The sequence below is a fragment of the Anabrus simplex genome, chromosome 9, assembly GCF_040414725.1.
Source record: "Anabrus simplex isolate iqAnaSimp1 chromosome 9, ASM4041472v1, whole genome shotgun sequence".
Lineage (NCBI taxonomy): Eukaryota > Metazoa > Arthropoda > Insecta > Orthoptera > Tettigoniidae > Anabrus > Anabrus simplex.
Genome location: NC_090273.1, coordinates 125,672,938 through 125,686,189, shown reverse-complemented (window position 1 = coordinate 125,686,189; position 13,252 = coordinate 125,672,938). Strand labels below are relative to the sequence as shown.

Sequence of the window (13,252 nt, the reverse complement as noted above, 5' to 3'; positions counted from 1 at the left end):
TGATAGCAGCAGAAATCACAAATTACAGACTAAACACTTCGCACAATGCAAACAAAATGGTGAAAGCACGCTCCTTGAGCAGCTGGAAGCATGGGGTTTGGAAGCGAACATGTGCAAAAATAAGCTGCTATAAGTTCGAGAAAATGACAGAGGACCCGAGTGCACGGTATAGCTGTTATAAAAGTTCTACAAAGTGGTATATATAGTTTCCGCCCAATTCTCGTTTGGGCTGTGTTGACAATCTAATAAATACGTGGGCTCTAGTTAGCCTCGGGCGCGGTCAGTCTGCCTTGTTATCTCACCCTGATATACACTTGGGCTCGGACTCCAATGTGTTAATGTCATGAATTGTTGATGAATGGGGTTTGGTATTTGAGGATACTGCTTGTATGGCAACTAGTGAATCTGTGATTAGGACTGCTTTTTCAAATGAATTGACTCTATAAATCAGATTTTGTAGGGCAAGATAAATGGCTTCTATTTCTCCATCAAAGTTGTTATGATATCTACCTACTGGACCATATTGTGAGAATAATTGGCAGGAAACTCCAGCGCCTGCTCCTCTGTTATCTATTTGTGCGCCACCTGTGAAGACTCTTAACCACTGATCTTCAGGATATTCTTGGTTTAGCATACTAAGTGCTGAGCTTCTCAGCATTACTGGGTTACTTTTTTTGTATTGAGGTGTAGTCCAATGGACTTTTTATTTCAGGTGTGGTTTTCCTATTTTGAATGGTCTACTTAGTGTTTTAAAATATCTCTGTTAGCAGTTACAGTTGTTTCTTGGGTTTTTAGTTGTTCATTGTGTCTTATTCTGGATATCCAGTTTGCTCTTTGTGATTCTTCCATAGGATATTACATAGGAATTTTCGAGGGGCATAAAGAAACTGCTGTTACAACGGGGGTTCATATCAGGTTGGAAAAGGAGGAAGCACTGTCTTGTTGGAGATTGTAAGCATTATATACTGTCCAATTGTGGATATTATTGTATTTTCAGCATATCCTGATTGGTAGAAAATGTCATTGCTGCTTGCAAAGAAATAGACCCATACTTTTTCTGATGTAAGACAGCATAAAGGTTGTTTAATCCAATAGTACCTGTGTGGTAAGCATGCCCCTCAGTTTCTGTGTGTGCTCAAATGAAAAACCATTTACTGTAATCATTGATAATGTAAACCAAGAAACCATCCTCTTTTCATATTTCCATCCATGTAATGGGAAATATCCTTTCTACCTTATGTGTTTCTTTCAGGACATGCAGCAAATGTAGCTTGTATGGTTTTTTTGTTAATTAGCTTGAGTAGGAACTTCCACATCATTTTTGCCACTTCCAACTGTCTGCTTCCTGTGATGAATGACTCAGACTCTGATATGCCTCACTCGCCATATCAATGCAAGCATCATACATGCTTGGATGGCCCAAACTTATGCCTTTACCCAGATATATGATTCTTATAAACTGCCTGTATCAGCTGCACTCTACCAAGGGATTCCATAGAAACAATAATGTGGACCACATGAATGAGATATTTAGACATTTGAGTGTTAAATTATAGATGCTTTACATACTATTTCTGAGAGTTGGGTGGACTTACATGTCTGTAGAAGCCTTACATTATTTTGTGAATATCTTGTATGTAGTTAATGAAGTATAGTTTCTAAAACTTTCGATACTTGATATAGATACATTATTGTGAGGAATGTGAAAGAAAAAATAAAAGAAAGGAGGGCTCATCAGGGGTATCAATATCGAGGAGTGCATTTCAGAAAATTTCTGAAGTTAGCATACTATATCAATTATTACATAATAATAATAATAATAATAATAATAATAATAATTTGCCCCAAGTTAAGGACATTATATTCCAAGCTTTGTGACAATATGCTTCACACATTAGTCATAATCCCAGTTATTCTAAAATTAACTAAACTAAATTCTCAAACCCTTTGGTGCCTCTGTTATAGACTCTATATTCAAAATAGCTGATATAAAATAAACACATTTCAAGTATATTGAACTGAAGAATGCAGATTCCTAGTCTTTAATATAAGCAAGAACAACCTTCAAAGAATAAGTAAGAACTTTGATAAACTGCGAGCTTTGTTGCATGTGTAATGTAGCAGAAGAATTCGTAAGTCAGTCTTTCTTATATTTTGTAAAATGACTTTGAACTTTTTAGAGTTAGATAAATCAAGTGGATTCTAGGTGTGAAAGTTACCAAAACAATCCGAGCTGAAGTGTGGTTTTCTGTCACAATCCACAGTAAGTAAACACTCTACTGTATTTTTGTCATAGTGGCTTTTATTTTTTTCTGGTTACATAATTTACAATACTTCCTCACTTTATGCATTGTACCTTTACATATCGTGAAGAAGTAAAGTGTGTATTTAGAGATTTGCCTTTTCTGGAGGCAGATAGCTGAGAATATTCGAGGGGTTTCAGCAAGCTCTTCATGGGAAAGCATCAGTTTCTCGATTATTCTTTCCCTGAATTCATTAACAATGATCAAAGATTGATTTGCTCTTTTATAAATGAGGAGGTGCTTGCTATGAGTTCAGTTGCAATTTTCAAAGTTGCAGCTTGTCATGTGATCTGACAAATCAACAGAACATTACCCAATGTTATAGGCAGTAACAGCTACAAGCTTCTCAACTGATCCTGTCAGTCTGTTTCCAGTTATTGCTTGGTCTATATATTGAGAACAGCCATGGCAGTCTTCCATTTGAGAATGCGAATTCTATGCTCATTTTACTTGATATTTCACCCTGTTTAATTTATTATGAATAACTTCTTGTGGATTCCCTCTACTCTTATTGTCCTTAGTAGATAGATTCTATTGGCAAGTAAATTTCTAGCCAGTTCCAAGCTTGTGTAGTAATTGTCAGTTTCATTAGACCTTCCTCATTTAGTACTTTATCAGACAACTTTATTACAACATTTCTAGGCACGGGGCTACCAGCTTCTTTCTCTTTTCCTGCATATAACTTCAAATTCCAGATGTAACCAACATCACATCAAAGTCTGGGTAGTTTTACACCATACTTATAGGGCCTTCTGTGGAACATACTTCTTGAAGAGAATACTCCTGAAAAGCACTAATGATTCATCTACGCAACATGCATTGCCAGGAATGTAAACATCTTGAAATTTGTTTACCAACATGTCCACAAAAGGCTGGAACAGGTGAATGTTCAGGACTGGATTCATGTCAAAATTTCAGTAACAGTTCAAAATAGTTTTTGCTCATTACTTTGGATACAGTGTTCTCTGAAAAACTTTCTTGTAGATTAGGCGTATTCACCATCTCAATTTATATGCTACTATACCCAAGAACTTCTTCACGTCATTACTATCTGTATGTTACCAGGAATAGAGTTGTGAAAAACTACCTCGTATAGACTGTCACAAACCTTTGGCTTGGGCTGTAGAACCAGTTTTCCATGTAGTAAGCAGCCATTATGCTGGAAGTTAGTCCTGAGCCGTATGTGTTCAACAGTGAAAGAGAAAAAGAAGTAATGGAAAGGAACAAACAAGTGCAAATCAGTTCATGTAATTATAGAATGATAAGAATGTTGAAAAGATAACACAACAGGTAAAACACAATGACAGGTAAGTGTCGAAAGAGGGAGAAATAAAAAGAAACACAAAAAGATGAGGACAATCTCCACATCTTCATACACTGTCATCTACAATCACCATTGACCTGCATTTAGGGCTGTCGCCCAGGTGGAAGATTCCCTATCAGTTGTTTAACTAGTCTTTTCTTAAATGATTTCAATGTAGTTGGAAATTTATCAAGCATCTCCCTTGTTAAATTATTCCAGTCCATAATTCACTTTTCTTTCTTGCTGTGTTCCTTCGTTTTTTTTGTCTCTCACTTCTTCCTTTGTTCATCAGCCCGCCTGTTGGTGGCCATGATCTTTACAGTATTGAGGTCTAAATGGTCTGACGTCGTGGTTAGCCGGTTCGAGTCCGTCATTTGAAAAAAAATTTCACTATCAGAATGTTGGCTGGCAGGGGGAGGTGGTGGAATACAATTTCTAATCACCAGATCCATAACTCTTTGGAGTGAGAGCATATGATGCTGTGATTCATCCGTTGGACAGCGACGTTAAGCCTTGAGCAGACCCCTTAACGCTACTCGACAGGAGTAGGCTATGTACTGGCACCGGGTTTCACCCTCTCCCTTCCTACTATCATATATCACATCATTCGTTTCATCTCATTAACTCCTCTGATGAGGTTGACATCAGGAAGGGCACCCGGTCATGAAAACCTGCCACGACAGATTCATCTCACCTCATACCCTACCCTGTATAGAAAACAGCACAAGGGTTGGACAAATAAACAACAACTTTTTCCTTTGTTCATCTAGTTTTCTTCTTATCCTACAATTCTTACTTTAAGAAAGACTGAAGATCTGTCAAGATGGCCACCCGATAAGTGTTGAAACCAGAACTCTTGATGGAACTGGGAAACAGAAGAGAGCTTGTTGAGAGCTGAGAAGAAATAGCTGTAGAGTGTATGAAGCTGTGAAGATTGTTCTTGTCCTTTTATATTTTCTTTCTATTTCTCCTTCTTCCCTTACTGAATTCTCATTGTGTCTTTCCTGTAAACATTCCTGTCTATATATGAAGTGAAAGAGTGGATCTTCTTTCTTGGCTTAAGCATGGAGTGGGGCAAATATGAAAACAGGGTCGGGAAGTCATCTATCGAGACTTTCCAAACCCTGAAACACCTGAAAGTCGGTAAAAGGTTCATCTGTCGGACAGTCCAGCAATTTACAGAGACAGAGATCACACAAGGGTTGGTCAGGCTTGTAGCGTGAGAACATTGTTGGCCTGATCCGGCAAAATTCTGTCTGGAAGCACTAACTACTTTAAACGGTTTTTGGAGACGTCGAGGTATCAGAATTTAGTCCTACAGGAATTCTTTTACGTGTCAGTAAATCTACCGACACGAGGCTGACGTATTTAAGAGCCTTCAAATACCACTGACTGAGCTAGGATCGAACCTGCCAGGTTGGGGTCTGAAGGCCAGCGCCTCAACCGTCTGAGCCACTCAACCTGGTTATGACTAGACTAGGTAGACACATCACCCCCTGAAGTTAGAGTTTGTGAAGCATATACATTTTTCTGAAGGATAATTAGGTCCAGTATATTGTGATTAATAAATAATGAAAAAATAAATTGTATGATTCTTCTTCAATTAGTAAGAGTAGCTAATGCAGGAGCAATGCCAACAGGACCAGTATATTAAAAATCTAAGTTATTCTGTTTGCAATCCTTCTCCATCATATACTAGGAGTTTAGTCTGTTCTACTTGAATTTTCTGTATGAGGCATTTCTTCTCCCCTCCCCCAAGTACATTTTGTGTAGAATTATTTTCAGGTAAATCATGTTGTAAATAATTATCACCAATTGTCTCAAAAACATAAGCAAACACTAGAGTTTTTAATTATTCCTTGTCCATGTTCATCACTACTAATTTCATGTGTCACTTACATGAAAATAAGGGTCTTAAACGGAATATGTAGATAAGAAATCTTCTTCCTTGCCTGTTTCAGATAGATCTCGATCTAAAAAGAGAATGAATGACTGAATGAAATAACACACAAAAATAAGTTTTTTGTATTTGAATTTTGAATGTTTATTGTACTTAGTAGTGATCTGTTCACCTTCTAGCTTGACCAGTATCCTTTTCAAACATTCCCTAATTTTTAACTCGTACAGTAATGCTTCCAATCTCTAAGTAATGAAATGTGGTAAATGCAGGCCTGTTAGTATTAGAATAATACAGTTATCCACTATAGATAAAATTACCTTCAGCGGCCACAACAGTGGTGGCGATTTTCCAAACCATGTTGGAATGTGCTGATAACCAGATGGTGTAGGTGACAATCACCATCTTCACACATGTTTTTGAATTATCTGTGTTTATGATCAAAGAGAAAGAAAAAAACATAGTAATCCCCAAGCGCAGGTACAGAATCTACAGTATGGACTGCTGGTCCAGTGGTAAAATTTCTTAGCTGGGACTGCGGAGGTCCCTAGGTACCACCAGAAGTTTTTTATAAAATACTATTGATCAATGCTTTTAAATTGCAGACTGTTACAAAAAACATTGTTTTAGATATTTATTCACTGAAACTAAATAAATTTTGGGGTGTTCCATAATTTATTTTCAGAACATTTCGAGCACTCTGTGTTACCAATACTCCGAATGTGTGTTAAGAATGAAGCAGTGGTTTAAGATACTCGAAGTACTAGAATATCAGAAAAAAAGAAAATTGTATGAGATGCAAAGCCTCTGAATGCTATACTTACATTTTTACCACTGTTTTTTTTTTTTTTTTAGGAAACTAAGAAGATGGTGTCTTTCGACAACCGCTTGTGTCATGCTAATGTGGTGGCAGGACGTGGCTCTCAGTATCTGGACTCTCTCGAGGAAGAAATAAATGGAGCGACAAAGGAAAACCTTGAAGAAATTGCTGCGAAGTTCCCTCGGGGAGGAGCTATTGGTCTTCTGGAAAACCAACCTGAGTTATATGCTCACTGTAAGTTCTATGAGGATAGAAAGTCCCTTCTGTGTAGTGTATTTGGGCTTGCTAACATATTATTTTGCTGTAATAGTTTCTTCTGCTTCTGATGTCTTTTATCACAGTGTCTGTTAATTTTGTGTTAGCTCGAGTTTGTGGTTGACACTTTGAATGGTGAAAGGCAAGTTTTAAGGATGGATGCCTTTTCTGATGCCAACCTTACGCGGAGGGATTTATTTACTACCTACCTCTTTTCTCCGACCACTTTTATCTTTAATGGAATGAAATTCTTAATATTAATATTGTGCTTCTTAAAAATTGCTTATAAAACTAATGCCAATTTATTTTTCAATGCTTATACTGTCAATACTTCTAAAATGTTCTTAAACTCAGGAGTTTACAAACTCTAATGTACTAAATATGATGCGAGCTATATTGGCCAGAATGGAAGAAGCTTTCTAATCAGGTATCAAGAACATTTTAATGCCCGGAAGCATCACAGATTTTCAGGAATGAGCCAACATATGGCTGACTATGAACATTCCTTTCAGTCAACAAAGGAGGACACGATAATTTTGCATCGAGCTAATAAGAGTAAACTGTTAAATTAATGCAAGAATTTATATATCAACATAGGTCATAAAAATAACCCCGCACATAATTTGAATGAAATATCGCAAAGATTAAATATCTTATTAGAAGTTTATAAATATAATTTCAAACCACCCATATCCTAACACACTCACCTTTTCCTCCCTCCTCCCCCACCCTCACATTCCCTACAGCATAAAGCCCTCCCTCTTACCACCTCATTTCCCTCCCTCCCCCTGACACAGGAGTATGCTTTGCGCTCCAACTTCTACTCACTAGTGGGCCATTACTCATCAACATCTTACGCACCACTCCACCAGACCATGAGGTGAGAAAACTTCATTCTTTTCGATAATTCCCACGTCAATTACAGACTTTTTCAAAATTTAATACTACTTTCTTTTTATAGTTAGGTATCGCCTGACAAACAATGGCTCTCAATGCTTTTAGAAGATTAGCTATCACATAGCTATAGTCCGCATTTGACAGTACCATCAAAAGATAAAAATTTCATTGTTCCGTATTGAAATTATTGATGTTAAAAATTAAATAACTGGAAAGGAGGTTCAACCTATTCAATACTCAAAAGAAAGAAACGTAGCAATCACATTTCTATTTAAATGGGACCGGTTTCGACCTTAGTGTAGGTCATCATCAGCCATAAAAAACATGTAAAATGTTTATGAATGTTGGAGGTCAGTTTCACTCTCTGTTGGGCACAAAGACACAACACCACATTCTGTCCTGCACAAAGTCACAACACTACCAATCCACATGCGAAGATCAAAAAGGCTTGAATTCGCATGTGGATTGGTAGTGTTGTGACTTTGTGCAGGACAGAATGTGGTGTTGTGTCTTTGTGCCCAACAGAGAGTGAAACTGACCTCCAACATTCATAAACATTTTACATGTTTTTTATGGCTGATGATGACCTACACTAAGGTCGAAACCGGTCCCATTTAAATAAAAATGTGATTGCTACGTTTCTTTCTTTTGAGTATTGAATAGGTTGAACCTCCTTTCCAGTTATTTAATTTTGAACATTAGTACCATCAAGAACAGTAGCCACACAAAGAACATCAACTTCCACCATCAGATTCCAATAATATTCATCACCGAGCTCAATAGCTGCAGCCGCTTAAGTGCGGCCAGTATCCAGTATTCGGGAGATAGTGGGTTCGAACCCCACTATCGACAGCCCTATAGATGGTTTTCCATTTTCACACCAGGTAAATGCTGGGGTTGTACCTTAATTAAGGTCACAGTTACTTCCTTCCCACTCCTAGCCCTTTCCTATTCTATCTTCACCATAAGACCTATCTGCGTCGGTGTGACATAAAGCACCTTGTAAAAAAATATATATATCATACGAAAGAACACCACTCTCAAGTTTTATGACTTAATTAATGAATGATTTAAAATTCATCCAATGAATTTTAACAAGAGAAAAGCAAGAACTTTTACAACAGAAGATTATAGTGACAAACTATAATTCTCTAAGGAGATTTTTTTAACTAAGTTTAGCATTTTTTTTTTTTTTTTTTGCCTTATTAGTTAAGTATTACCGAGCTCGATAGCTGCAGTCGCTTAAGCGCGGCCAATATCCAGTAATCAGGAGATAGTGGGTTCGAGCCCCACTGTTGGCAGCCCTGAAGATGGTTTTCCATGGTTTCCCATTTTCACACCAGGCAAATGCCGAGGCTGAACCGTAATTAAGGCCACGGCCGCTTCCTTCCAATTCCTAGGCCTTTTTTATCCCATCGTCGCCGTAAGATATATCTGTGTCGTGCAACGTAAAGCAAATAGCAAAAAAAAAAAAAAAAATAGTTGGTATTGATGATGACCCAAACTAGTTGAAACATGTATACTATTAGATAATATTTTGTATCAATCCTAAAGATTGAATAGTAGTGTATTGAACTGAGTGGAATAAAATCTACTTTTTAATTGTCCTATACACTACCGTAATAAATATGTGAGGCAGAATGTTTGTCTGTTCTTCAGTGTCCACACATTTAGTTCCCACCTTGTACTTTCATCTGTATGTGTTGCATTTTCCAACTGGGCTGGTATCTGTATGAAAAGAAAATGGTTGCAATGGCTTTTGCCCCAACTCTTGTATAAAGATTTTCATCAGAATTTTAACTGATTCTCTTTTTTATTTATTGGTTTTGAAACTTGGATTCCTTTAATATATTTCCAAAGTCAGTATGTTAAGATTCAATTTCAATAATTCATACTATATTATTGTCCTCTTATTGTCTGTTTTTGCAGTTGAAAAGGTAGCTCGGAAATATGCTGAGCATGGTATACTAGCTCCCATCAATGTCTTATGGATTCATGCGATGGTGACTGGCCAGGAAGCTGCTGCAGAGAAGCTGTGGGAAGAGTTCCTAGACCAGACTCCACGGGTCATGTTCCAGCATATTGCACAAGCAGCCAGGGAGAAAAATAATGCTGACCTTGCTCGTAAGATGGTCGACAAATTAAGGAAATCAAAGGTGTCAGAAGGAGCACTAGGAGTTGCATATAGCTGTCTTATAGATGTGTTAGGTGAGTACATTTTTATCCCCTACTTCTTAAGCTGAAATTTATTTTAAAGAATTAATTGAATATTTAGGTTAAGCCCGTATGATGGCCATGATCTTTAAGGCATCAGGTCTATATGGTCTTACAGTGTGGTTAGCCAGTTTGAGTCCTGTTCGTCGAAACAAATTTCATCATCAGACTGTTGGCCGGCAGGGTATGAGGATGATATATGACTATCATATATCATGTCATTCATTTCATCTCATTAACTCTTGTGATGAGGTCAATATCAGGAAGGACACCCAGTTGTACAAACTCTGTGCGAAGATTCATCTTGCATCATATACAATTTCTAATCACTAGATTGCATGCCGAAAGCCTGAATTCAGTTCCAAACCTGTCTGCAGTGTTCGTATGGAGTGAAGGCATGTGATGCTGTTGATGAGACACACCCGTTGGTGCTATTTGACAAGAGTAAGCTATGTGCCGGCACCATATTTCACCCTCTCCCTTCCTACTATCATATATCATGTCATTAATTTCATCTCATTAACTCTTGTGATGATGAGGTCATTGTCAGGAAGGACACCCAGTTGTACAAACTCTGTACGAAGATTCATCTTGCATCATACCTGACTCCATAGAGAAATGGGACAAGGGCTGGACAGTAAACAAACATTTGAATGTTTAGGATGGTAAGGAAGAAAAATATGAACATGAATCATTCTCTAACTGTGTCTCCCAAGTACCTTTCCTATACACGTGCTCTCCAATACAGTGGAACCTCGATTATCCATTACTCGAAACTACATTTTCCCGGATTACTCATTCAAATCGTGTGTTCCCTCGAACATCCTAAATAAATCATGTTGTGAAAATCTTGCATTATCCATTCCTCAAAGAAATGATTCCCCGGATTAACCATCCAGAAATGTCAGTCCCGTCAACATTAAATCATCGATCAAGTGTTTTACAAGGAACAGTATCTCATGCAAGGACGGCTACGGCATACCTATGGATCTTGGCGTTAATGTCTTGTCACTATGATAATTAGACTAATTACTGTAAAAGCAATCGGTGGTGAACTTGTATAAGGAACCATCTTCGCACTGCATTCAGCTGGTATTGGATGGTCCCCATATGCAAGTTCACCGCCAATGGCTTTTCCTGTACAGTACTTGCTCTAATTATCTCAATTAAGGGGCGTAAGTATGTCGTAGCCATCCTTTTGTGAGTTACAGTTTCTTGAAAAACACTTGATCGAGGATTTAGCGTTGAAGGGTCCGAAATTTCTAGACGGTTGATCGGGAAATTGTTTCTTCGAGGAATGGATAATGCAGGATTTTTACATGATTTACCGTATTTACCCGAATAATCCCCGCCGTCGAATAATGCCCGCACCCTCATTTTAAGAAGGCTCATTTTGAAAAAAATGAAATGGACTAAAATTCCTTCCATCAAAAGAGTAACGTAGGCATAAACAAATATTTCGTATCACTCCGCGAGGTCCACGTGGTCTTTACGAAAATATCACTGCTATGAAATATATTTTCCATACTTGCGTGACAGGTATTTCTGAACTTGCAATAGGCTCGATTCCCTCGAGATGTGAAGATTCGTTGTCTCTTGCATCACTAGAATCCTCTCCTAAATTACTTACGAGTTCATGTAGTTGGCTTTTAGTTTAATGCTACGTAATCCAAGATAACAGTTAAGTTTGTATTCACCAACAACATTATCTCGGATAACGAGTATTATCTCGGTTTAAAATTTTACCGGAGATTGGTTGGCGATAAAATGGGAAATCTAAGATGGATACTCCTAGACGGCTGGAATGTCTAATTGCTAGAGAAAATAACAGCAACAAGTAATATGATCAAGATTATGCAATTAACAAACGTCTTAGATAGATGAAAGTACGAGTGGCATATTTTGAGGACTACGACGACCAGACACATTTTAGGTTATCCAAAGCTTCGACACTGTCAGTATGATGGTTATGAATTTCATGTTTTTGGTCCGTATTGAACTGAGAATAATATATAAGTAATAATAATAACAACGTAAACGTTTCCACCTTTTCAATACTACAATATATTAACAAAATTACAAATTACACGGTACTAGTTTCAACCCATCTAGGGGTCATCATCAGCCGTATTGGAGCAAAGATCATTTGTGGCGAAATCCTAAGAAAATGTTATTTTAAAGAATAACAAGTGAAATGAGATGTTATGGTAATAGTTAATAATACAAGGAATATACATACTAAGAGGTTTTTAACAAAGAATAAAGTATAAATGGGGTGTTGTAAAAATTATAATCATGGAAATCAGTAAGTTCTTGTATTGAAATGAAATATGGCTTAGGAAGAGGGCTTAAGGTGGGGCTGAAGGGTGCGGGAGAAAGTGTAACTGTCTTGGAAAAGTACCTTTGATTAAATTTAGGATTGAGTTTAGGTTGGCTGCATTATTGTTTCTGAGGAAAGTGATAAATAGATCGAAGAGTATGTTGGGTTTCTCTGAGATTTCATTGAGATTGTGACTGGCATTAAAGTATTGGTCTAGGTGTATGTAGTAATTTTCCATTATGTTGAGTAAAGGGCCCTTGTTTGCTAATACGAGGATGTCCATGTCTTGTTCAATATTGGTGAAATTATGGTTATAATCTTGCATGTGTTGGCCGATGGCTGAAAACCTGTTGTATTTTATTGCGTTAGTGTGCTCGTGGTATCTGATAATGAAGTTTCTCCCGGTTTGCCCGATGTAGGTTTTTTTACAGGTGGTACATTTGATCCTATAAACTCCTGATTTTAAAAAACTGCTGGTCTTGTTGATGTGTGAAGTATTGTATAAAACGTTCATGTTCTTATTGTTGGTTTTGAAGGCTATTTTAACGCCTTGTTTTTTAAAGATGTTGGTTAACTTGTAGATATCATTGTTGAACGTGAAGGTGGAAAATGTTAGAGGTTTGGTTATTTCTTTTTTGAGGGTAGTTTTTGGGCGATGTTTGTGTTTATTGATTATCCTTTCTATAAAATGATTGCTGAAGCCGTTGAATTTTGCGATTCCGCGGATTGTGTTGAGTTCGTTTTTTAGATCTTTATTGGACATAGGTATGCTGAAGGCTCGATGAACTAGGCTGTTGTATGTGGCTCGTTTGTGGGACTGGGGGTGCACTGAATCGTGGCGAATGGTGGAGGCTGTTTGAGTGGGTTTTCTGAAAATTTTATAACTGAAAGAATCTGAGTTTCTAGTGATGGTTAAATCTAGAAAGTTGATTTTTTGATTTGATTCGGATTCTAGTGTGAATTTGATATGAGGATCAATATTGTTGAGTCTTAAGAGGGTGGTGGGTGTGTTAATTGATTTCTCATTCATGATTACAAAGACATCGTCGACATATCTGGCCCAAAAGAGAATGTTTTCGAATTCGTTGTCAATTTTGGTGTATTCGAGGAAGTCCAGGTATATTTCTGCTAAGATACCTGAGGCCGGTGACCCCATTGCCAAACCATTTTGTTGATATATGACATTGTCAAAAGTGAAGAAGTTATTGTCGATGATAAGTTTTAATATTGTGATAAAGTCTTG

The 13,252-nt window shown here is 37.4% G+C and overlaps 1 protein-coding gene across 1 annotated transcript in view; it reads left to right on the top strand.

Moving 5' to 3' along the window:
- Positions 1–13,252, top strand: part of bsf (bicoid stability factor) — a 351,343-nt gene that overhangs the window by 304,475 nt on the left and 33,616 nt on the right. The window contains exons 18-19 of the mRNA XM_067153608.2: positions 6,359–6,557; positions 9,405–9,683. Of these exons, the coding sequence (XP_067009709.2) occupies positions 6,359–6,557; positions 9,405–9,683 (478 nt within the window). The remainder of the gene's footprint in view (positions 1–6,358; positions 6,558–9,404; positions 9,684–13,252) is intronic.